The 1304-nt window shown below is 40.3% G+C and overlaps 1 protein-coding gene across 2 annotated transcripts in view; it reads left to right on the top strand.

The window, feature by feature from the left end:
• nmrk1 (nicotinamide riboside kinase 1) overlaps positions 1-1304 on the top strand; it is a 10805-nt gene that overhangs the window by 1983 nt on the left and 7518 nt on the right. For both annotated transcript variants that reach the window (XM_020593665.1, XM_020593664.1), the window contains exons 2-3: positions 723-813; positions 912-960. In XM_020593665.1, the coding sequence (XP_020449321.1) occupies positions 723-813; positions 912-960 (140 nt within the window). The remainder of the gene's footprint in view (positions 1-722; positions 814-911; positions 961-1304) is intronic.

Here is a 1304-nt window from a genome sequence, read left to right as displayed (position 1 = left end):
TCTGACCCAGTGGATATATATATAGTAAAAACAAAAGAGGACCCAAGACCGACCCTTGTGGAACTCCACAGGACAAAGCAGCCACTCCAGACATGATGTTATTAATATTCACATTAAAAGTTCGATCACTAAGATAGGAAGAGAACCACCTCAGGACAGTCCCAGAAAATCCCAACGATTGAAGGCGATTTATCAAAATTCCATGGTCCACAGTGTCAAAAGCAGATGTCAAGTCTAATACAATGAGGACAGTATAACGACCAGAGTCTGCGGCCATCCTTATGTCGTTTGAGACTTTAAGTAGGGCAGTCTCAGTAGAATGCATTTTACGAAACCCTGACTGAAAATCGTCAAATAATTTATTCTGTTCCATATAAGCGATCAGCTGTCCTGCTACCGCTTTTTCCAAAATTTTTGACATGAAAGGGAGCTTTGATATTGGCCTATAGTTTTTTGGCTCAGAATGGTCAAGAGTCGATTTTTTAAGAATAGGATTAATAAATGCATGCTTAAAATAGCAAGGGATGGATCCTGTTTCAAGTGAGAGATTTAACAGTTTCATAATCCAGGGCCCAAGCAAGTCAGCCTTGCTTAGAACCAAAGATGTCGGTAAAATGTCAACAGGGCTAGTTGATGGATTAACCCTGCCCATTAGCGTAATCACATCCTGAAGTGTAACAAGAGTAAAGGATGACCAGAGATATGTTCTGTTTTTCTTTCAGAATGACCAATGGAGGGAAATCTACTCTTTCTACAAGTCTACACCAGCAGATACCCAACAGCTGCATCATTGCTCAGGATTTGTATTTTAAGGTAGACTGTTCTATAAATCATGTCACTGCTTTTCCTTTTTTGCTGTCACACTGGAGATTGGAGTGATTAAGTGATAACAGCAGACACTGTTTCCTCAGGATGATTCTGTCATACCAGTGGACAGCAATGGGTTTAAGCAATATGACAGTAAGGACACTTTCTTTAATTGTATGTTATTCATCTTTTTTTTATGTCACAAAGACTCAGACAAGATTTAGACTGATTAGAGCACAAGTAGATGTCAGTTATAATTAATTCAGTCATGAATCATACATGCCCATGTACTTTCACTTTTCAGATTGGGTAGAAAAAATCATTTATCATTTATTCATCTTTGAGATGGAACAGCCAGAAAGTGCACTCAAGTAAAAGTCCGTCCATCCATCCATTTTCCTCCGTTTATCCGGAACCGGGTCGCGGGGGCAGCAGTCTAAGCAAAGATGCCCAGACTTCCCTCTCTCCAGACACTTCCTCCAGCTCCTCCGGGGGAA

The sequence above is a fragment of the Monopterus albus genome, unplaced genomic scaffold, assembly GCF_001952655.1.
Source record: "Monopterus albus unplaced genomic scaffold, M_albus_1.0 scaffold20.1, whole genome shotgun sequence".
Lineage (NCBI taxonomy): Eukaryota > Metazoa > Chordata > Actinopteri > Synbranchiformes > Synbranchidae > Monopterus > Monopterus albus.
Note: the sequence above shows the minus strand (reverse complement) of the source record. Positions and strands in the feature narration are given on the sequence as shown.